Source organism: Strix aluco, chromosome 22, assembly GCF_031877795.1.
Source record: "Strix aluco isolate bStrAlu1 chromosome 22, bStrAlu1.hap1, whole genome shotgun sequence".
Classification (NCBI taxonomy): Eukaryota; Metazoa; Chordata; class Aves; order Strigiformes; family Strigidae; genus Strix; species Strix aluco.
The window spans coordinates 4991479-5013726 of record NC_133952.1 but is presented as its reverse complement, the minus strand read 5'-3'; the positions used below and the strand labels follow the sequence as shown (position 1 = coordinate 5013726).

At 46.2% G+C, this 22248-nt stretch overlaps 2 protein-coding genes across 3 annotated transcripts in view; both read right to left on the bottom strand.

Annotated features, from left to right (window-relative positions):
* Positions 1–9515: 9515 nt before the first annotated feature.
* Positions 9516–11403, bottom strand: LOC141933480 (uncharacterized). Its single transcript, XM_074848194.1, has one exon. It carries the CDS (start codon positions 11401–11403, stop codon positions 10678–10680), a length of 726 nt encoding a protein of 241 aa, XP_074704295.1. The 3' UTR covers positions 9516–10677.
* Positions 11404–13678: 2275 nt separating this feature from the next.
* TMEM201 (transmembrane protein 201) overlaps positions 13679–22248 on the bottom strand; it is a 34757-nt gene continuing 26187 nt past the window's right edge. The window contains exons 8-12 of one of the 2 annotated variants that reach the window (XR_012626153.1): positions 20176–20247; positions 19033–19323; positions 18421–18552; positions 17719–17969; positions 13679–15288 (exon numbers count right to left, since the gene is read on the bottom strand). Coding sequence is in view for 1 of the 2 variants with exons in the window: in XM_074848437.1 (XP_074704538.1) it covers positions 17872–17969; positions 18421–18552; positions 19033–19323; positions 20176–20247 (593 nt within the window). In the remaining variant the exon portion in view is untranslated. Of the gene's footprint in view, positions 17970–18420; positions 18553–19032; positions 19324–20175; positions 20248–22248 lie in introns of both variants that reach the window. The other variant, XM_074848437.1, reaches the window with a different exon arrangement.

The window sequence follows — 22248 nt, the reverse complement described above, 5'->3', positions numbered from 1 at the left end:
AATGAGATGTCCCCTCACTCCTTGCCCTGCTCTAATGTGCATGCCAAGCTCACAGGTTAATTTTTCATCTCTCTCCCCAGCCACTGATTAAAGGGGTGCCTTACCAAATTCCCCTCCCTATCTTTTCCATGCCTTGGCAGCTGTTTTTCTACTCCTCCCTGCCCATTTGCCTGCTGTTGTAAAAATAATTAGCAAAACAAGGCTCAATAATTGATGCAATCTTTCCCATTTTTAATCTCCTTCCTACAGCACTGTCTGGCAAGCAAGGAACTCCACAAGCAGCTGTGCTCAGTTGACTGCCCATCCGCCTCCTGTGGAGAGAAACCACTGCCAGAACAAGACTTTGCAACCTAATCCTCTATTTACCTTTCTCTGGACTCTGCAACTATTATCCAGAGGAGCAGCTTTTGAAGTCACTTAGCAACATGTTAGCAAACCAAAGCTCCGATGCCGCCAATCAAAATAGCATCTCAGAAACACCCATTTGTCTCATGCCTCGGACTAAAGTTATCTCATCTAGCTCTATTCCTCAAAAATTTTTGCTGCTAGAGAATTTATCTTTGACTCCCTGGCAGACAAGGCAGCAACACTGTGATTTCAGATTAAAAATAATCTGCAACAATCATACTGACTAGAGCACAGGACTCCTTGTGCCTCTCTCTAAAGTACGTGGCACTGACCAAGAACACAAGTCAGATACTGAAGTGAACACGACACTGGTCCTATATGGTAGAGCAGCTCCCTCAACCCTGCAAGTTATTCATCTTCCAAAGATGAATTATGGATTTAACTAGATTGAGTAGAGATTCACTCACGTTAAGCCTATGGGAGACTGGAAAAAATGTTTTCAAACAACATTGATAACAAGTCCTGTTTGGGACAGGACTCCGCTATAGGTTTGACTCAAGCAGGACACCTCATGGGGCAGCTCCCCCATCCTGAGGATACCCTAGAAATAGCTTTCCTCACATTTTGCCTTTTAGTGATGACCACACAGACCATTTCCCCCTCTTGAAACAGAGGGAAGAAAACATAACAGTAAATACAGGATTTACACTGAGAGCAGAGTTCCTAATGCAACTTCTTTGTTTTCTATGAATGCTGTCAGGCATCTGAAAAACAGAAGTCAAAGCTCTCAAGAATTTTCAGTTCTTTGCAAACCGTTAGGAACTGCTGTCTGGCTTACAGTTTGGGAATCGCTTCTCTGAGCAGTTCACTATCGTCCAGCCTTTGTACAAGTCGCCAGCTGCCCAAGGTCACGGAACAGCAGGGCAACTCCTAACCGTTGCACTTCAAACTAGATGCATGTTCCTTTCACACACTAAGCAAACCTGGACCACACGCATTTTTATTTTTTAAAGCATAAAGTCTCAAGTTCTGCAGGAATCGGCACTGGTGGTTCATTTTTCAGCATTATTCTGACACTGACTACATCTGACTGATTATCACAAGATGCCTAAGTACAGGACAAATTCTAGTCTTGACTGTTCAAGAGTAGCCGAGGAAGACAACGGCCAAAGAGGAAAATTAACGGACAGTTCTGTCGCAATTGTGCAGCACTGAGCAACGCATTTCTGAGGAGCACATGCATACCACAGCACGACCTCCTCAGAGAGCCACTTCTGTGGCACACAACGACAGGATCACACCAGGAGAAAAACATAAACATGTAGTGCCTATTCCAGAGCCTGCACCCAGACCTCTTGCAGATGTCGCCAGAGGCTTCTTCCAGCCTACTAACCTCCACCCCCGGTCCTCCTTGCTGCTTGCAGCTTGTTGTTTCAAAGAGCAGTGGTGTGAAAAAACAGGAAGCCATGCAGAGAAGAGACAGAATACAGATTGAGGCACGAAACTGCAGCAGCAACAGCTCCCCCAACACGCACCCCACCCCCTCTTCCCTTCCCACCCCCTTACCACAGGCCACGTTCCGGGTGAGAAACGCTGTACTTGCTCTTGACGGGAAACTGGTTACGGAGCTGCATGGCCAGAGCCACTGAGGGAGGGGAAATCCAACAGCATGAAGGGAAACGCATCTCGCTACACTCTGCTGGTCTTGGGGATGGGCCGGGGGAAAGGTGGGAGGGCAGAGAGTCAGACTAAACACACAGGTATCAGAAGTTCCTAGAGTGCCTGCTACACTTCTTCACTATCAGCATCGAGTCCTAGCACACCCTGTGTGTGAGGCAGGACTGAGAGCGAGGAGCTCCCATGATGGCACTCTCTTCTTCAGGAGGCTGTGCTGATGGGGATGGCCGGGGCTGACCTCTGACCACACAGCGGCCCTGCCTCTTGCAGCCAGGTTGTGGAAATGCTGCAGGAGCAAGGCAGGCAGAGGGCCTCTTCCAGATCTACGTGGGGTCTGCAGCCTCCCTGCGATGCCCAGATGCCAAACTGACTGCAATCAATACAGAGAATAATGACCAAGGGACTCTGGGGAGGGGAGAACAGACTGGAGAGGGTGCAGCACACCCAGAGCACCTGGGGGAATGGGAGCTGTACCTTACCCCCCTCCAGACAAGGCATGAAGCGTCCTTTCCCATACATCCCCCTCTCAGAGCTCCCTTGTTCCTCTCACTGGGAACTGGGATTGCTCCTTGCCTCCCCTTCTCTGTGTTACCCCTTGCTAAGGCAGTTGGCCTTTCCACCACCACTTTGAGCACACTAGGTTCAAGAAGTTCTTGTAGGTTAAGGATTTTTGAAGGGAGGTGCAAAACTGAATCGTTGCCCATTTGTCCCTTTTGCAGCCCCTGCAGTAGGCCATTCACAGCTGTTAGCTTGCTTTTTAAAGCACTGCTCTCTTTGTAGCTTGGATAGGGTATTCTTGGTCCTTTATGCACAGGAAAGGTCTTAAAGCTAGACTAGCCTTGGGAGGCAACACAAGACTAATTCCTGCTCAGAAGATCCCAGGGCCATGAAGTAAAAGGAACAGGTGAAAACAGACACTACTCCACAGGCAGCTCTGCATTCATTTTATGCTCTAAGCTTCAAGAAAAAGTATCCCCTTATTCCCACAAATTCAGATTTGCAGCTTCAAATATCTACTGAGGACCATTCTAGACTATTTGAGCTTCATCTATGACCTGCTGCATCCAAACCGCTCTTAGCACCATTTTTATGCCCATATATATAACCTGTCTGAGGAATAAGGATTCTGAGTTGCATCTATCTATTGAAGAGGGACAATGGATCAGCTTGTCTACAGCTCTCAGCATTCACAGCTCTCCCAACTCACCCTCTGTTGGCAACTTCTGACAGAAAGGTTTCTATTTTGCAGGAGTCTGCATTGCTCACACCCTTATTTTCTCAGTCTTCTACATGAGGCTGAGAGATTAAAAGGGTGGAGGCAAAGAAACAACAGTTAGGGTCAAAAACACTAGTAGGGGACAGAAAGGGCAAGCAGACACCCTGGCTTTCACTTCATATAAAGTTATTTCCAACTTTATCTCTGATTGTAACCATCTATGTTTATGTCAACCAACTAACTAGATAAAACAAAAGGAAAAGAAGCAATGTCACAGGAATCCTGGTGATGCTGGAAGTGGGGGAAAAAGCCAAACACAAAATGCAGCTTGTCTAGTGCTTCTTGAGACCAGTGTTCAAAACTTGAAGTGAATGCAGGTGTGATAACCGTGCACAAGCTGAGCCGTAGTGGGCAAGTCACAAATGACCTAGCACATCCCAAAGTGACAGCTCAGGATCAGTTATAAGCCTTAACACGTTAAGATAACAGCACCGCATCTCCCTACACTGTACTTAGCTTGGATTTCATCAGAAGTCTTCTACACCTGTACTAATTCAGCACTGTGCACAGGCAAATTGTCCTGCTTTTCTACTGTTAATAACACATAAACCCACTTTTTTTAGCGGCTAAAATCAAATGGGAAAAGAGCGAAGACGGATGTGAGGCAACACAACGAAAAAGAATTAAACAGTGTGATATCTACTGGTGGGAAAGGGAAATGCAGTTATTTCCTTAGTCGTTTTCAAAGCCACTGTATTGCTTGCAAAGGGATATGCTGTGCTTTATTTGTAAAACCTATAAGAATGTTGACTGAAGGTTATAATTTGAAGAAAAATAAGTAGAGGTCAAGTTTTCTAAATGCAGTCACAAACCCAAGAGAAAGAGGTTTACCAGTAAAGACCCTCTGCTGTCAGAGAGATGCAAAACACAGGAGAGGCCCCAGAACTTCTGAGCTGCTAAAGCCACGCAAACCATCAACAATCCCCCTGGTTTAAATGCAGCCAACACTGCAGTTTTCTATTCCAGCCACAGAAGTAAGGCAGGAGTGGTGGGGGTGTGAAAGCACCTGAATGAGATGAGGGGGGTTCCTAGCACCTCCATTTGTTGGCAGAGCTAGCCAGCTACTCTTCTGAGGCTCTTTAGGTTTTTGTTTTGTCTTTTTAAATAACTGATGAAGAGAGCTGCTCCTACAAGCAGTGATTCAGAGCAGGGCCTTTATCTAAATGCTCTGAATCATTCTTTGGAAGACACCATCTCTGCTGACAATCAAAGGAGCCTCTGGAGAAGGCAGACCGCTAGAAGAGATGATTAACTCTTCTGTGGCATTCATATCACAACACCCATGTACAAGACCTAACTATCTGCTATTGGCAATGTGGCTCATTATCCAAAACTGCCCAGGAAAAGGACAGATCAGGTATAATAAGGAGCATGAGAGGAGGAAGAACAAAGCCCTTTACTGTGCAGCCTGCAATCCAAATACTTGGACTGCTGATAGTTCAGCCATGTGCATCCCTGCTATTCTTACGAGGAATACAATAAATTCCACCTGCATCCGACTGGACCTGTCCACAGGCCCCATCACCTTAAGAAAACTTAACCAAGCCCAGCATGATGGGGGATGCTGCGGGGAGGGGGCGAGCAGGAGAAACCACTGCAGGCAAAAATGGTAGTTGAACTCATACTCCCATCTCCATTGGCAGACTTTCAGACATTCCCTTTGACATCGCTCCAACATGTATTTATTGTTTCATTTTCCAGAGGGGATGGAGATGGAGAAGTCTCTCACCAAAGACCCCTTCCAGCCCCACTCCTGAGGACACCCAACGCCGGTATGCTGGCCCAAACACTCCACCTAGTGGCAATCGCAAATGGAAGGGCTGGGGAACCAATAAAGTGCTGGCAAATAAACCACTCTGACCGATTTAAACAGGGCACTCAAAATAATAAAGCACCAACATGACACATGAACCCACCAGAGAGAGAAGACAAAGCTCTTTACTCTTCCATGTGTCCTCAAAAGCTTGATAGACCTGTATTTTTTTTTGAGATGAAAATCAAGAGCTGAACCAACATAAAATTCCTGCATCTATAATTACCTTGCATAATTTGACAACATTATTAGTATTTCTTGATGCACAGAATTCCTGGGCTCATTTATTCACAGTGTTCATCTTAAAACAGGATTTAACTGGAAATTTGAGACTACTTTCTTATGCTTTGCCTGATATAGTGTTCTGTTTCACAGCCTCTACCGCCTACAAGACACTCAGCATTTCATGCACCATGTACAACTTTTTATCCATTGCACAAAGGCACCAGCACACCACCGAATTTAGTTTTGCCTGCCTTGCGATTCCGCAGCACAGCTGCTGTGCAACCAGAGCCTCACAGATACAATGAAGCTTGTAGTAGCTCTACCCTGATGAAAGGGATAGTTTAATTAACATCATTTGTTTCGCTTGCAGAAGCAACTAGTACATATATGCAGCCGTATTTATTCACCCAAGTAGTGGGGAAATGTACGCACCAGGCATTAGGCAGGGATAGTCTTCTTTACTATAGCACTGGCACTATCCCTATATGCCTTTGCCACTTGATCCCAAGAAATCTGTCTTTTCAACAAGAAGTGGTGCTCAAAGATCAGGAAAGAAAATTTATCTTAGGACTCGGAAGTTCAGTTTCTAATACACAGTATTATCTTTCAGGATTTAGCCCCATCCACATCTATTTCCCATTCTTCAGAAACCGAACATACAAACAGAGTTCTTGCTATGTATTTGTTATTCTATAAAGCTTGAAACATCATTTCTAGTGTCTCTACTGCAGTTGTTGAATAAAACAGAAGCTTCTCTACTGACCACAGTTTCCTTTTCTAGACAGTAAACATTTTTTGGATAGAAATGCCAGGGGCCTGACTGCTGTAGCTGTGAAAACTATTACACAGAAGTCTTCTGGTAAGCTACAGTTATAATTAAATACATCCAGAAAAGTTAAAAACTAGAACTGCTTCAGGAAATCCTGAAAACTTTAAAAAAACCCCTACAAAACAAGAATACCCACCCCCAAACACCACGAACACCTCCCTCCCCCAACCCGTTTAAAAGCCAAAGTTAATTGCGAAGATCATTTATTTACTCAGAGAATCACACACAAAGCTGAAGGATAAGACAGTCTTTGCAGAATTTCAGACATACAAAAGAACTTCCAGCTACTAACTCAGCAAAGACAGGGTATTAATAATAAATTAGCTGTTCCCAAATCTAAGCGCAACCATAGAAGTCCAAACTGAAACACTTTTAAATGCTTGATATTCAAACATCTTGAGAGTTATCATGTGTCCAGGACCCAAATTCGCTAGTTCTGAAAATGTTGGACCAGATGTAGCAAATAATTTCCACTGTGCTCATGAGAATGGATGTCTCTGACACTAGAGCCACAGAGTCATCTGAAAGTTAAAACAGGAAATTACAACAACCAAAAAAAAAAAGCCACAGAAACCAACAATAAAGTCCACTTTTGAGTATGACACATCTATTTCTTTCTACACGCAGGATTACATGAGCCGGACAACACATGCAGTAAAGCGCTTGCTTAGTTGTAAGCTGCTTTAAATGGTTGTAAATAGAAACCATCTTTTTCTTCTGCCTATCTCAGCTGGGTCCTGGCCCAGGACTGAAGCCTGTAGCTGCTACCACAACACACACTAAGGAGAAATTCCAACAAATACCTCCCTCTGAACCCAAAAGCCAACCCTGCCAAGTGCTTTATGAACCATGGGCACACAGCCTCCTCAAAAAGCACCTGGACTGTTTTCTTCAGCCTACAAAATTCACTCTATACGCTCCTTATAATCTCTTATTTTCAAGGGGAATAACAGGGGCAGGAGGGATCTTTACTTAAGGACACATAAAAGTAGCCTTGTCTACGCATTTGGGGGGAGTACACACAAGACAGCACCCACAGAGGGGGGGGGGGGGGCAGAGAGCTCCCCTCACGCAACCCAGCGCAAGGGTGCCCAGTCACAAAGTAGGCCCTTGTGGAAATAAGAAATTGCCATCACTTACCCACATCCATCCTCTACCAGGCAACTGTTGGGGTCACAAGCAGCTTTGTTACAACAGCAATCCCTGGCTCAGGTCTGCTTTCCACACAGAGGCACACACCTTGCAGAAACCAAGAGGTAAACGTGGGCCCCGGATGCAGGGAGAGCCCCTCTGCCCCTCCCCAGGGCCTGCAGAGAAGCTTCTGGATCTCATTAGCCCAGACAAGCTGCAGCTGCGTGTGCTCACAGGTGCCTGGGCAGGCTGAGGGGAGGGCACTGCCCCCCCCAGCTGACCCTGGGCCTTTGGGTAACAGGAGGTTACCTGACAAAAATTATTAACTGGCCCTTCAGAAACTGCAGCAGCTGCTGCCCCTCTCCACGAGTGGGTATTTCACATTAAAAAAAAACAAAACCAAACAACAGAGAAGCCTTCTCAAAAGGTCCCCTCTTGGGTCTCACTCAGCTTTGCAGCCTGCACTGGGCATAAATTGCAGCCATTACTGCATTTGTGCCTGAGGGCACCGTTAAGGTGACCCAGACTGGGACGGGGACATCCCGCTGAGAGCCTGCAGCCCACAGGTGACAGAAAACCAGTAGGAAGCACCAAGAGGAGCAATCAGAAATCCTTATGCGCATAATCAACCTCCTGCCCAACACTCCTCACCTCCCCAAAGGAATGGGGATGAATTGAGCACAGCTCTTGGCAAAAACAAGGGAAATTAAGACTAAGAAGGAGAACTATAGGTGTCTGGCTTAAACTGAGCCTAGGGAAGGGGGAGGAAAGGCATTTCCCTAAGTGTATGATTGTTTATGTTTTTTTTTCCCAGTACCTGGATCCATGACCAGAGTTATACTAACTGGTAATAAATTCAATTATGTACAAATTCCCCGAGTCAAGACTGTTTTGCCTGCAACACCTGGCACTCAAGGCCACAGCGCACCACAGGGTTTCTAAGGAGACCTTTACCCAGGAACATGAGAAAATCCCCTTCTTTGTGGGGATGGGGTGTGATGGAGCCAGTTAGCGCGGGCGCCTGTCCCAGTGGCGCTATGGCTAAGGCCACAGACAAAACCCTAGCAAGTCTACTCCAAGACTTAATCTCCTTCTACTCCTAGCTCTGGAGAGCCATGTATGAAAGCGCACACACGCTGACAAAAAAAGATGTTTTCACTCTTCACGAGTTATCTACACAATAGAGTAGAAAGAAGATATTATCAGGGTCCAGGTCTACCTTATTAACACTGGCTGCACCATACTCTGAAAGCAGGACAGCACAACTAGTTCACACACAAGTAATTAGTTTAAGTGTGAAGGCATAATGAGTCCTTGCATGAGCTAGAAGTTCATGTATAAGCATACGACAGGTTCATGCGTGAGGGCAAAGTTTATGCATGAACACTTATTTATTACCTGGGCAAACAATTAGTTAACACATGAGTGCACAATAGATTTCACATGTGACTGTGGACATTTTCACTCTTTACACATTATCTACGATGGCATAGGAGGAAGAAATATCAAAAGAAGAAATACTGGGTCTATTTGTACTAAACACCAGCTATACCATGCCCTGAAGGCAATTCTATTCGAACCAAAACGATTACTCAAGAAAACATTGATTTGTTCTTTGTATGCACATCTCCATTCATTATTTTAGAAAAAAATGGGAGTCCTTTAGAAGAAAACAGCTCTTTCAAGCTCCAAAGGGTAAGGTCTGTTTTAGAGAAAACACCGTTACCAGCTGAAACATCATCAGATTCAATGAGCTGCATATGGTGCTTAGCTGATAAAACCACCTGTGAGAATCACAAAGAAAGTCAGACTTTCACAAACACTTCCTATTTTCATCATTTTGTGCGCAGTGGAATTAATGGGAGCACAGAGATCAAACTTAAATACCCAAAATCTGGCAGGTGTAGTTTCACATAAATGTATTGTTCACATATGCTCTAAACCACAGCAGGGACGTAAAAACTGCCAAAACAGAACAGAACCATCTATTATTTAAAACATAAAACCCCAGAAGAATTTTTTTCAGCTACATACAGACTTACCACCAGCTTCCAAATGTGACAACTCTTATGTACTTGCATTCTACTTTGGGCACTGATTTTATACCCAAAGTTCAAATACAGTTTTTCAAAGTATAGCAAGTGGCTCAGTGTTCAAGATTATTAGGAGCTATATGAAAAATGAGACCAAAAGAAAACAACAAGCGACCTGAAGAGTCAAAAAACTGCAGTATCTTTAATAAGTTGGCACCCTGCAAGAACAACTGTAAAGTTGCTGCCCCAGCTAAATGTAATAGTGTTTCCAGCATTGTTCATACCGTACCGCTAGAATTAAAAGATGACATTCAGAATCACTTTGTAAGTATAAGAAAGTATAAAATAACAACTATAAAACTGGATTTAAGTTGCACCTTCTTTCAAGGATCATCAAGAACGCGTCAAAATAATTTAACTACTTTCTGAAGCCCCAACACTTAGGAAGTACGATTTGTTAAACAAGTCATAAAATAACATATTACAAGTGCTGCTCTTCATGTAACAGTGTTTGAACTCTTCTCTCCCTTAAACACAGTTCTTCTTAAAAGCATATTTTGTCTCCGAACCCTTATTTTGAGGGAAAAGCATAGAAACTACTCCCTCCAAAAGGGGAGAAGACCCTTACATCGTAATTATAGCATCATGTATAAAAACCACGTTAACCGTGAACGTATGTAAACATATATAACAAGCAACCACATAAAATAACCCTTCACTGTATGAAAAATCCCATACAGATTCACTTTAAACACAAAACCACAAGATTCCCAGCATTACCCCAAAGATCCTTGGGGTTTGTGTTTTGTTATTGGGGTTTTTTTCCCCCAAACCAAAAATATATATATTGCTTTTTCACAAACCTTTAAAGTAAAGCTCCAAAATGAGTTTAAGGACACTTGAAAACATAATTTCCCTGCATGAAGGAGGTTTCACTTTTACAAGGAATAGAGCATCTTCGTGACTCTTGGTGTACTTTCCGATTCGATTAGACACGAGAGACCGACCATCTCGCTCACGTTCTGCAGCCCCCCTCCAGCCTTGCCTGAAGGTTCAAAGAACAAAACCGTGACCCCCCCTCGGTCCCCAAATCCGAAGAGGGAGCAGGACAGAGGGACCCCTCGCACTCCTCACAGCACGGAGGGACCAGGTGGCACATCTCAGTCACCGCAACAGGAACTTTTCAGACCGATCTTCCTTCAGGCCGCTTCCAACAGCGTTTTTAAGTCGCTTCCTCAGAAATTCCGTCGAGACGCCAAAGCCCCCCCCCCCCGCAATCACCCGTCTAAAGCTCTGCCAAGCAGCAGCGTGCCCGCCCCTCGGCAGCGCATCTCCGGATGGGGCGTCACTGGAAGGGGGGGGGCAGCGGGGTCCCCAGGTCGCGGGTTACCCCAAGATCCAGCCCGGCCGGGCACAGAGCCCCCCTCGCCCCGGGCAGCGGCCAGACGGGCGGCCCCAGCAAAGCGGGCGGGCTCCAGGCGGGCAGTTCGGGGCAGCGGCAGCCCCGGGGGGACAGCGCCAGCGCCAGGCAGGGACCGTGCGGGCAACCGGCGGGGAGCGGCGGCGGCGGCGGCCAGGGCGCGGCGGGGCGGGAGGGAGGCGGCGGCGGCGGCGGGGTGGTTGGGGGGGGCCGCGGTCGTCGTCGTCGTCGCCGGTAGTCCCCGCCCGGGAACATGTCCTGGAAGGCGGGATCCAGCGCCCAGTCGCCGCCGCGGCGCGGGGAGGCGGCGGTGGTGCCGGTGCCGCGGGGGGGCAGGCGGCGGAAGCAGGGGTTGAGGCTGAGGTTGTGGCGGACGCTGTTCTGCCACCCCTTGGGGCCGCCGCGGAAGTAGGGGAAGCGCCCCGCGATGTACGCGTAGATACCGCGCAGGGGCAGGCGCTGCTCGGGGCTGGCGCGGATGGCCATGGCGATCAGCGCCACGTAGGAGTAGGGCGGCTTCTGCAGCGCCTCTGCCGCCACCGTGTCCCCCGACACCGCCGGGGCGTCCCCCGCCTCCACTATGTTCCCCGGCACCGGGATGTCCCCCGCCGCCGCCGCCACCAGCCGCTCTCCAGGGTCCGGCTCCCCCATGGCCCCGCGCTCCCCGCTCCGCTGCTGCCCCTCTAAACCTTCTCCATACCCCCCGCCCCTCTAAATCCTCTCTCCCCCCCCCGCCCCTCTGACCCCTCTCACACCCCACACACCCCCCTCCCGCCCCTCGGTCGGGCCGTTTGGGGTCGCGGGCAGGTCAGGACGGCGCTTTGGCTTCGCAAACCCAAATATACGGAGGAGCGGGGGGGGGGGGGTAAAAGCAAAGGCCGCGTCCGCCCAGCCCAGGGGCGGCTGAGGGGGGCGGGGGGGGGACGACACACACACTGCTGGGGGGGTCGGGACTGCTGGGGGGGAGCTGAGGGCAAGGGAGCGTCCCCGGCCAAGGATAGGGGTGAGGGGAAGCACCTGCAGTAAAACCAGCCGAGTAAGCTCGAGTCTTACCGTTTCGGGTGAGATGAGGTGCCGAGCTGCGCACCTACAGCACTTACAGACGCAAACGCATGTGGCAGCTCTGCACCACAGCCCCCCACGGCGGGCCCAGCTGCACCCCACCGCTGGAGCCCCAAGGGCAGGCGGGAGCGCGGCCCAGCCTTGCAGGTACCCGGGGGGAGCACGGCGGGGAGCAGAGCTCTGTGCCCCAGCGAGCTTGATTTTCTCAGTGTCACCTTTGTGCAAGCACTACAATCCACCAAATGCTTCCAAATACATCTGTACGTAAGGAATTATTAGTGGGATGATGCCAGTGATTTAATTAAAACACACGTCTTCCTCTGAAAAGTGTTTCTTTGATCACCCTTAAATTAATTAAAAAAAAAACCCAAACCCACCAACAATCCTTAATTAAAAAAAATCATGACTCACTAGTTTGGAAGGAATCAGTTCCACTTTTCCAAAAGTTGTACAGAGCTAAGAAACAGAAAGAAAACATTGATGACTATCAGGCTGTTATTCTCACTCTACAAAAACTACCAACAGGAGCTCGACAGTGGTGCGTCAAACGATTCTGTCACGTCTCATTTAAAAAATGCTGCATAGGTCTTTGAATAGAAAACTTTCACTGAGCTAGATGGAAATATTTAAATTATTATGAATGAAACATCCCTACTGCCAGCAGCAGAGAAGGAAGCTCTTTGATGGAGCACAGGAAGACTCACCCATATGACCACAGGTTAGTTCTTTTTCTGCTAGCCCTGTGTAGTGGAAAAGAAACTAAACACAACACCACTGCTGAAAATAAAAACAGATTGCAGAACCACACACTGAAAAAAGAGGGGGAGAAAGGAAGAGTGTCTGAGAAGTGCATCCCCTCTTGCACAGCAATACATGGAAATTCTCCAGTTAAGACAGAATACATTGCCAGGTCTTAAAACACATCAGCAGCACATTTTAACAAAACAAAACATGAGTCATAAAAGTATAAATGGAGGAAAACTTCAGCCTTTGAAGCCTGTGATTAGAAAGCCCGTGTCTAAAAGCTTATTCTACCTGTATCTTAATTTACGTTAAAAAACAAAAACATAAAGACTATAAAATAACACATAAAAGCTAAACCTTGGAAAGACGCTCAGCCCCTGTCTCACAGAGGAAAAAAAAAAAAAAATCCCCGAAAAGTGCCAAATTAACCCAAATCATAAGGTGTGCATATAACTGGAGGACTCTGACGCTCTGTGACTGTGCGTATGTTGGGACGAATTCATGGGCTTCACTGAGCATCCCCTACACATGCCCAGTCCTCACTCATATAAATAATCCTTCTGGCTTTCTTGCTGACATATGCGTGTTTGGAAGATGCCTGGATCAAGACCAAAGCACCTGCATTCAGGACCTCCTTTACACCCTTCCTCCCCACCTACCAAAGTACTGGAAATCCAGACAAAACAAAATAGTGTGGGTGTTACCATGCGACCCTCCAGTCACCCGCTGAGGTCAGGGTTCTGAGGAAGGGGGTACATAAATGACAGTCCCCATCTTGGGAGTTCAAGACAGCACGGTCCCTACGGGGGTGCAGCTGCACCCGGGGAGAAGTTCAGAACATCAGTTAATAGCAGGAGGTGACTTCCCTTTTAACTGATGGAAAGCCTTCAAAGCATTAACAATGTACCTTCCCCCTTCCACTTCCATCTCAAACCATGGTCATGAGCTTCTCCTTGTTCAGGGGAAGCTCACAAAGCTTTGTGCTTTCTCTTAGTTCTTGCTAGCTTTAAAAGAGCGAAGAGATCAAGGTTCATTTGACCAGACACACACACAAGCACAAATGTTGTCTCCCTTTCCCCCAAAAATACTCAGGTCCCCAAGAAACAGAATCACACTAAGGTGAAAACTTAACTGTTTTTATTTTTTAAAGAAAAATATTCCTCTTTAAACACAAAGCATGAACTAAAAACCTCTGAGGAACAACTTCTCCTCCCTTGGAGCGCATTTAACTAAACTGTACAGTGTCAGAGCTCCCCAAACAAGTATACACACATGACATACAGTATTTCTTTCACAGGAAATAAGGTTTAGGACTCAAAATTGTCCTCCTCACCCTCTCTAGATACCCATTCCATCCAAAGGTACTCTGTCCCTTACTCCCACCACAGGACACAGTGATGATCATTTCTGGATGCAATGTACATTTAATTAAAAAAGAAGTGTTGGCCAAATTGGCCTTTTCTAGCCTTCTAACAAATGTCTGTGAGAGAGGTTAAGACCATAGTTATTTCCAGGAATGGTGCTTGGAAGAAAAAATATAGCAGCATCCACAGGTAACACAAGCCGTTGATTCCAGCTGCCCCGTTTTAAGGAACCCAGTCAGTTCAGCAGTGTTTTACAGGTGTTCCCATCACCCAAGAAGAGGGAGTGAGAATAAAACATTCACAAGCCAAATTTGTTTCTTGAGCAGACAGCCTAAAATTCAGTGAATCTGGCCTACATATGCCAGTAATGAAGTTTTTTTTCACATTGCCACAGTGACCAATTTCATGCCTAAGATTTTTTGTAAAAAGATACGACGACCTTCAGAAATCAGCAACTCGTTCTACCAATTCTCTCTATCCCATCATATAGATATGTACATAACATTCGTCACATCTGCCAAACTACACAGACTGGGGAACTGGAACCAGATTCTAGAATCCAAATTCTTCCCAAATCGGAACAGCAAAATCATCAAAAGTCTCTGCAAGGTCTCAGAACATGCTTAACAAGCCCGCATCCAAAGAAAAAGTACCTAGGCATTTTCAAGGGAAGGTAGGTAATGGAAAAGGTCTGGAAATGGAGCTCATTTATATCCCACCTGACCATTAACTGTTGGTATTATTAAGTAATGCTCAAATCTTTATCAGATCATTTTGTAAAGATCTTTTCCATTCCATACACTCCAACACTTTTTACAGTAGGAAAAATGTTAGAAAAATAAAATCTCACCCCTGAACAACACTGTATGAAGATCAACATCATCAGTCACAAAGATTTTTACAGGGGGACCAGATAATCTTTTGTTTCCTCCAAACCGGCTTCATATAGAAAACATCAGCAAGATAGACACAGCATCTAAGAGCTAGATTAAGGCCAACAATATAAAGACAAACATGGGCTCAGATCTTTTGAAATGAAGGAACTCTCCAAATGATTTTATACACAGGCATGCACACCCACACACACACATACACACGTATAGTTGTGTGTACTATTCAAGCGAAGGCTTCACAACCGTGAAAGCACCACTGGAGAGTGTTCTAGCACCAGAATGAAAAAGTTGGTTGTCTTCCCTCTTCAGCAATAAAATCCAAAGTCTTTATATTGCTTTGGACAAGGTCACCAAATATCCTTCCAAGAACAGTTTCAGTGAGCAGATTCAGAAGTGCAGTGACAGGTTAAAGTGTTCCTGTTCTGGAATACGGGCAAGAAGAGGTGTGTTGAGAGGCTGCAGCTCCTTGGTTGCTGGAAAGGAGGAGAAAATTTGTATTGCAATCTGGTAGAGACAGAGACCAACTTGGACTCCAGGTGAGCACGATGGTAAAACTCAGCACAGACTGGGAGGTGAAAGTGGGAAGTTTGCATACATGAAGTCACAGTGCACATCTGTTGGCATAATATAGACAAGCAAACCCAGAGTATTCTCTGGCAGGCTTGTCTCTGCATAGGAGGCCCCTGGGTATGCTGGAGGTCAGGACAAGGATCCACGAATGGGATGTCACACACTGCACCAGGACATCATCAAACTCAAACAGCAGAGGTCTAAACAGAAGCTTGTAAGTTGGCCTGCTAGCATCTTGCCTATACACATGCTCGAGCAAGACTGCAGAAGTCAATAAAGGAGACAAAAATATCTTAATAGCAAGGTTATGGGTCCAGTTGGGCTACAAGTAACAATTTGTGCGAGTTACAAAAGAATTAATCATCAACCTGCAGCACATCTTTCTGCTGTAGGTCTCTATCCAGGATCTAGGCCTTTGTGTAGGAGGTGCTGGCTGTGCAGCCCTTTACTAACACTCTAGAGAGGCTGAGAGGAAGATGCAGTCAGGAGTGACGTCTCCGCAGCCTCTCAGATCAGCACGTGTGGGCAGAGGTCTGTCCTCTGCCTCTCAGATGCAGAGTAGGCAAGGAGCAGGCCTCACTACAAGGGAGGATGGGGAGCAGCGGCGGGAAGTGGGCTGCTAAAACAATGCAGGAAGAAATGGAAGAGACAAAGAGAGACTTAATTTTTCAGTGCTTGAATCATCAGCAGTAAAGCCCCATTTAATCTGTCAGCATGCTGATCAGAGCTTGGCTGTCACTCACGTGATGGACTAAGTGAGGCTGTGGTAGGAACTCAATTAAAACATGCAAGAAAAAACAAAATGAAGTGAAAGGAAGGGTGATCATCACTCTGAGGTGTGAATTTCAGGTTCAGAGCAGGGAATTATCAGCAGAGATATGCTTTGTTTCTGTACACATGTAAGAGTACAATAGAGGGAACAGCATCAGAACTGAAAGGGAAGAAAAGACAGAGTAAGCATAACACTGTAATTCAAGATGGATACAGGACAATGGGGTGAGGGAGAGGAAAGAGAAAAAGAAGTTTGAGGTAAAGGAGCCCAAAAGGAGAGACACTACAGAGGCAGCCCTGCTTCAGGAAATACATAGCTAATGTCAGTTGGCTCTCTTCACCAGGTATCCTTGACACGTTGGTAAATCTTATCTCTGTACTTGGGATTTAAGAATCAACATATAAAGACCAAGATTTTTTTTCCCCAAGATGTACTAAATGATTTTGTGTATTCAGCACATGGCCCCTGAATTCTAAGCAATGGTGAAGACTCACCCAAAAGTGGAAGTGCCCAAATTATAAAGTGATTTTTGAAAATCTAGAACTACTTCCATTGGGTTAGAAAAGAAGAAACTATCCAGAAGGCTGAATTGTCCAGAAGCAGGTTTGGCATTTCTCACTGAGAGCACCTTGGCATTTAACTAAGAAATATCTTAAATGGTTACTTAGCAAGTCCCAATACCAAACTGAGGTGTCAGGTTTCTGCAGAAATGTACAGAATCAGACGGCTCCTCACTATCTCCTAATAGAACAGATTTGTGCGATTTACAGCAAGAATAAGCTATGCCACTCACTGCTTCAGTGGAAACACCAGCAGTCAGAGCTGTCAGCTGAAGCCCTTTGACTATGGTGCAAAACACACAGAGATCCTTTCTTATTACAGGATTAATTGTAACAGAATTAATGCCTCCTGGGTAAAGCAAAGCGCAGCCTTCCTCTTTCTAACACAAACCACAAAAGGATGTCTGTCTGGGGTTTGTGCATACCTACAGCAACAGTGCTGGTTGGTACAGACAGCAGTTTCAGAGAACCAGCAAGACCAGAACGGCAACTGGTGAAAGTGGCCTCAGGACACAGCCCGGGTGGAAGCACGTGGACATATAAGATGCAAGAATATGACAGAGCAGTCAAGGTCACCCATGTGCTTAGGCAAGCTTAAGGCAACTAAAGAAAATTCACTGATAATTTAGAGGAGAGTGCCAAAAGGAAGAGAGAAGAGGAACTACTGGGCAAAGAGGTTGGGAATGGTGTAACAGTGACCAAAGCCCAGCACCAGCTACTAAGCCATCCCTCTTCTCCAGCTCATTTGTTCTAATTCTCCTCATTTTACCAGCACCATCAGCATGAGGTTAATACATCAGAAAGAAGAGCAGGGGATAGGTTCCTAAAAACATAGCTTAAGCATTTTCAGGCTTGTGTCTCAGGTCAGTTCCTTTGAAAGAAAGCGCATGGACCATTTGACTGGCCTCCTGCTTTGAACTGGAGCTTTCTGGGAATTCTGCCTACCACCTCCAGGGACAATCCTGCGATACATTCTACCTGGAAGTGATGGCAGCAGCTACCTGGGTTCCTTGTCATGACAGTTGAGCATACAGTAGTTTTTTTAAAAATAGCATGCACCAGTGGCACGGCCATTAGACATGAAGCCATGGTTGAATTCTTCTTGTCTCCTCAGAAGCAGGTGGAACCAGAAAGAATGGGAGTGTTGGCACAAATCAGCGCAGGCTCCGGTAGACATAAGCTGATGTGAAGATAGCATTGAGAGTCAGACTCACGGCTAGCAGGCCTCGGAGAGCGGAGTTACCAAAATGACCTTAGTGGAAGAGGACAACACAAAGTAAAAAAGGGAATAGTAGAAAGATATTAAAGGATTGATGAGATAAATAACAGTGAACATATGTCATGCTCGCTCTCTCTTTGACCAACATTTTCATCATAAACAGAAATTGTTGAAGCACTTTTCCTGTCAGGAAATATTCCACTGCTCTCTTTGGTTCTATTTTCATCTCATCACTCTTCTCAACACCCGCATCCCCACCCCTTTCCTTCTGTCTAGGTTTAGCACTCTGTCAGTATTCTTCAGTCAGCCCAAAGAACAGGAATAGCCTTATTAAGGTCTTAGAATAGCAGGCAGAAGATCCATTTTGCTACTTCTTATTTATTTGATTTCAAGATCAAATCACTACTACAGCGAAGGAAGTATCTCAGTCACCCTCATAGAAATGCCCACACGTACATGAAGCTCTCACATGACTTGCACTTACCTCTCCAGCCTGCCAAATCTTCCCCTTTGGTAGTTGTGTCTACCACACAGGTAGATGAGTGTGATGAGCGATCCTCCTTTTTGATGGAATTATCACTGCAAATACTCCCTCCTTCCACACCAGATCTCCTATCTGCAAGGAGAAAAAGACATGAAAATTCAGAAAGCAAAAGAAGTTACCAGACTAAAGCTAGACATGAGCAATGAATGGTTGCCTGGTAGAATCATGAAAGGATTGGGGACAGGAGCTGGAAACAAAAGGCAAACTTCACTTGAGCAGCAGAGTTTGCCTGCATGTTTGTTTTGTACACTGTCCATATCAGCATTCACCACATCCATGGTTAAAGGATTTATCCAAACAAGGGTGAAGGCAGTGGCAGCAGTATCTCTGGGGCACCACTAAGTGAGAAAAGGACATCTATTTTGGCAGACAAGAGGCTCTCCAGGCCAGCGGACTCTTAAGGGAGCTTTGGTAGCCTGCCAGTCAGCACCACCTGGGTTTTTCCTGAAGGATTCCCATCTATTGTGTGGCCTAGATGATGCACGGCTTTGCCTGAACGCCAACTCCTTCCTACAAATGCATTCCCAGGAGCGCAGCAGGCTGCCAGCATACCATGCATTCCCCGCTCACTGAGGTTCTTCTTTGGAAAGGAGGACAAGTCGGTGGCAAAGATGTTGCTGTCTGAGTGGGTGTGCTCCTCTGAGCTAGTTGGGGTGAGCAGAGCCTCGTTCTGCGATGGGAAAAGCAGCAGCTTCTGTCCTTTCAGGTTCAGGCGGGCAGGGCTGATGAGCGGCCGGCGGTACCGCAAGGAACCTGAGCTGGAAGTCACGGAGCCAGCCACCGAGGGTGCTGGAGAGGGGATGCGGGAGGGAGCACAGCTGCCTGACAACAAGGAGAAGTGCTCTGAAATGGAAGCAGCCCCGAAGAGAAAATAATGAGATTATAATCCCAATACAACAGGCACAGTTTACTTTAATAATTCTACAAGAAAAGGGAAAGGGAGTTGCAAACGTCCAACGTATCTTGTACTAAAATTCTTTACTCATCCAGTTCCCATGCTGCAAAACACGGAGAAATCCCACATGCACTTCGGTACACTCAAAAATGACTTAGACTAGAGACGGGTTTATCAGGAGCCAGGTGAGCTTGCTCTCTGCTTGGCTGTGCCCATTCGGGAAAGCCTGCATTACACATGCTGTTTTGCAGGTAAATTAAAGGCTGTTGGGAAAGTGTATCAGGATGTGAGTAGGTTTGCACAATGGCATCAGCCCAGGCTGTGACTGCATTTCCAGCAGCAAACACTTACGCAGCACAGACAGCCAAAGGATCCATTTGGGGTCAGGATGGCGACAGGGCACCGAAGGACACGGGAGAAAAAGGGCAGAGCAGACAGGGTAGCTAAATCAGCAGTTCCTTGGGCTGGGAAAGTGAAACAAAAGACCTGCCCAAGGAACAGTTTAAAATCTCCCATCAAAGCAATGTCAACTCAGCTGTAAGAGCAGGGAAGGGATCCTTGCTTTGTCTCCCTGATTGCACTGTGAGCTCTTCCTGGGAGAAGAACATCCAACACATACTGCACCTTATTTTAATGCAATCCCACTCCTAGTTGGAACTCTCTGCAGCATTTCTAACAGCTCAAGTGACGTTTTCACTGGATGTGAGCAGGGAAGAAAGAACTAAACTTGGATCACGTGTTTCAACCCACTCACTGCAAATCCTGCCAAGACACTTGCTCTGGAAGGCCTAGTGCATTACCTGATGTAGGAGATTCCTTGCACTGAGATGACTGGGAGGCTGGTCGACTTCCGCTGAACAAGTAGCCAGAATCTAAAAAGCAAAAATGAAAGTTTGAACCCAGCTGGCTCAGCTACTGGAGGTCTATCCTTCAGAAATGTAGCTGCATCACCTTGTTATCCACCTCAGAAGGGGATGGGTGGTAAATGCTGGCAGGAAAGATGTCACTGCTTTCCTGGGTAGGCTATACGCCAGCATCAGAACAATCCACTTTCCCCAGCTGCAGCAGAACAGATCTGTCCAGCAGGCTCCAAAAACAAAACAAGACATCCTCCCCCAAAATATCTGAAATGAAAAGAATCTAAATTTCTTTAGTGTCCCCTTCTTCCCTCGCCTACACTGGGTCCAGAAGGCTCTGCAGGTTCAGAACACCACAGCTGCTCTGATCTGCTGTTAAGAGCTTGGGATACCTGACACAGCCCACCAGGACCTTCATCCTGCTCTGAGCTGCTCTTTGCCAGGACAGTGAAAGCTGCTGTTCCAGCAAAGACTTTGGGAGAAGCTATGAAAAGGCAAAAGGGAAAAAAAGAGCTAAGCTTGCAGGGAGACGTGCAGGTCAAATTACACTTGGAAAAGATTCTGCCCAATAGTGCAGACAGAGTCCTGTTCACTGGGCACCATTCTGGGAGTTTTCAGCTTCAAGACCACACCTCTTCTCAAGAAACCATTTCCTCTGATGTCAAATAATCGCAGACTACCTCTAGCTTTTAGAACAAGTGCACACAAAACAACCCTCCTGGTTCATTACTGAGTGCAAGTGCTCCTCTCCAGTATCAAGTTAAAAGACGAGTGTTTACAAGCAGTAGATTTGCCAATTGTCTGACTGCCAGCAGAAACCAAGACCTGGAGGCCACAGCCAGACTGGCTACGGTGTATCTACGGTGTATCTACCTGCTGCCTTGTGCCTCTGTGCCAATGGACTCTGTCACTGCAGAATTGGCTTATAATAGTTTACCTAATGTGCATAGGAGTAGATGACAAGTACGTGTGCAATTTAGTTGCTGTGAAGGTAGCAACAGAAGGATGGGGCAGCTTCCACAGGTGGTAACTTCTTCACCTGCTCCCTAGCAATGCTGCAAGATGACTTCTGAATACAACATCAGGTTCAGATTATCTACCCTGTGGCTTTATCACAGTCTGGCTTTAAAAGGAAGAAGGTGAAGATATGGTCGTATCCTTTTCTCAAGAAAAGAGCCTTAAGGGTAGCTCAGAGGGTGAGATGAATTCATTATCTAGCTGTCAGGCACAGTAGCCATAATAATGAGGCAGGAGAAAAGACCAAAACAACAGCAAAACAATGAAAAGTACTGAAGTCAGGAAAAAGAAGTGCTACAAATGAAACCTCAAATCTTAAATCATTTATTTTTCGTAGGCACTCAATTTACATAATTATAGGCAAACAGCTTTGGAAGTTGAAAACCTTCCTGTTTGTGAAAAATATTCATTCCCTACAGCATGCTCTCTGCAGTCTGTCTGGATTTGCACCTTAGCAAAACAAAGCGCAGACCTCACCGGGGTGGTTTAGCATGCAGGGGGAATCCCAGCCGTCTGGTGCGTCTGCACCTGCCCTTCCAGCGGCACTTGGGTAACTAGAAAGGTGAAGGTTGTGCCAAAAGCTGCCATGCTGCTGGAAGGTTGGCAGGGCTGGTCCTTCTCTTGCTCTTAGTGGAGCTGACAAAACGGCTGCCAGCGCAAGCTAGAGAAATGTCGAATGAACTAAAAATCCCTGCAAGAGTCCTCTCTCTACTGCAGTGTTATCCTAGAAACTGCCACATTTTGGCCTCTGAGCTTCTGGTAATCAGTGAGTGACATGGGAAAGCTTAGCTTTCCTTGGATGGAGAATAGCATTTGAACACTATTTCCCATCTGTTAGTTCCAAGCACAGGAAAACTGAGGGCTTATTGAGTTACTGGGAGAGAGTCTTTCTTTAGGCCTATAAATCTTCCCTAGGTTGCACAGAGCCCTTAAAAACAAAAGGAAATGGGGTCTTTAAAGCAGCTTCGATAGTTGTGTTAATGGAGTTCAAATCCAGAC

Excerpts from the sequence above, each read along its gene's own strand:
- LOC141933480 (XM_074848194.1), bottom strand. The coding sequence starts at position 11,403 with ATGGGGGAGCCGGACCCTGGAGAGCGGCTGGTGGCGGCGGCGGCGGGG.